The 207-nt window shown below is 57.5% G+C and overlaps 1 protein-coding gene across 1 annotated transcript in view; it reads left to right on the top strand.

The window, feature by feature from the left end:
* The window catches only part of EMH_0023290 (zinc finger (CCCH type) protein, putative), a gene marked incomplete at both ends in the record, with an annotated part of 4,097 nt that overhangs the window by 3,515 nt on the left and 375 nt on the right, over positions 1 to 207 (top strand). Inside the window, one exon of the mRNA XM_013502105.1 lies at positions 8 to 205. Within this exon, the coding sequence (XP_013357559.1) occupies positions 8 to 205 (198 nt within the window). The remainder of the gene's footprint in view (positions 1 to 7; positions 206 to 207) is intronic.

Below are 207 nucleotides of genomic sequence, written 5' to 3' on the forward strand. Positions count from 1 at the left end.
ACAGCAGCAGCAACAACAGCAGCAACAGCAGCAGCAACAGCAGCAGCAGCAGCAGCAGCAAGCACCGTAAGAAGACCTGAAGCAGCAGCAGCAGCAGCAGCAAGCACCGTAAGAAGACCTGAAGCAGCAGGAGCAGTAGCAGCAGCAACAGCAGCAGCAACAGCAGCAGCAAAACCTGCAGGTGCAGCAGCAGCAGCAGCAGGAGTA

This window comes from Eimeria mitis, genomic scaffold (genome assembly GCF_000499745.2).
Source record: "Eimeria mitis Houghton genomic scaffold, Emh_scaff830, whole genome shotgun sequence".
In the NCBI taxonomy this organism is placed as follows: Eukaryota; Apicomplexa; class Conoidasida; order Eucoccidiorida; family Eimeriidae; genus Eimeria; species Eimeria mitis.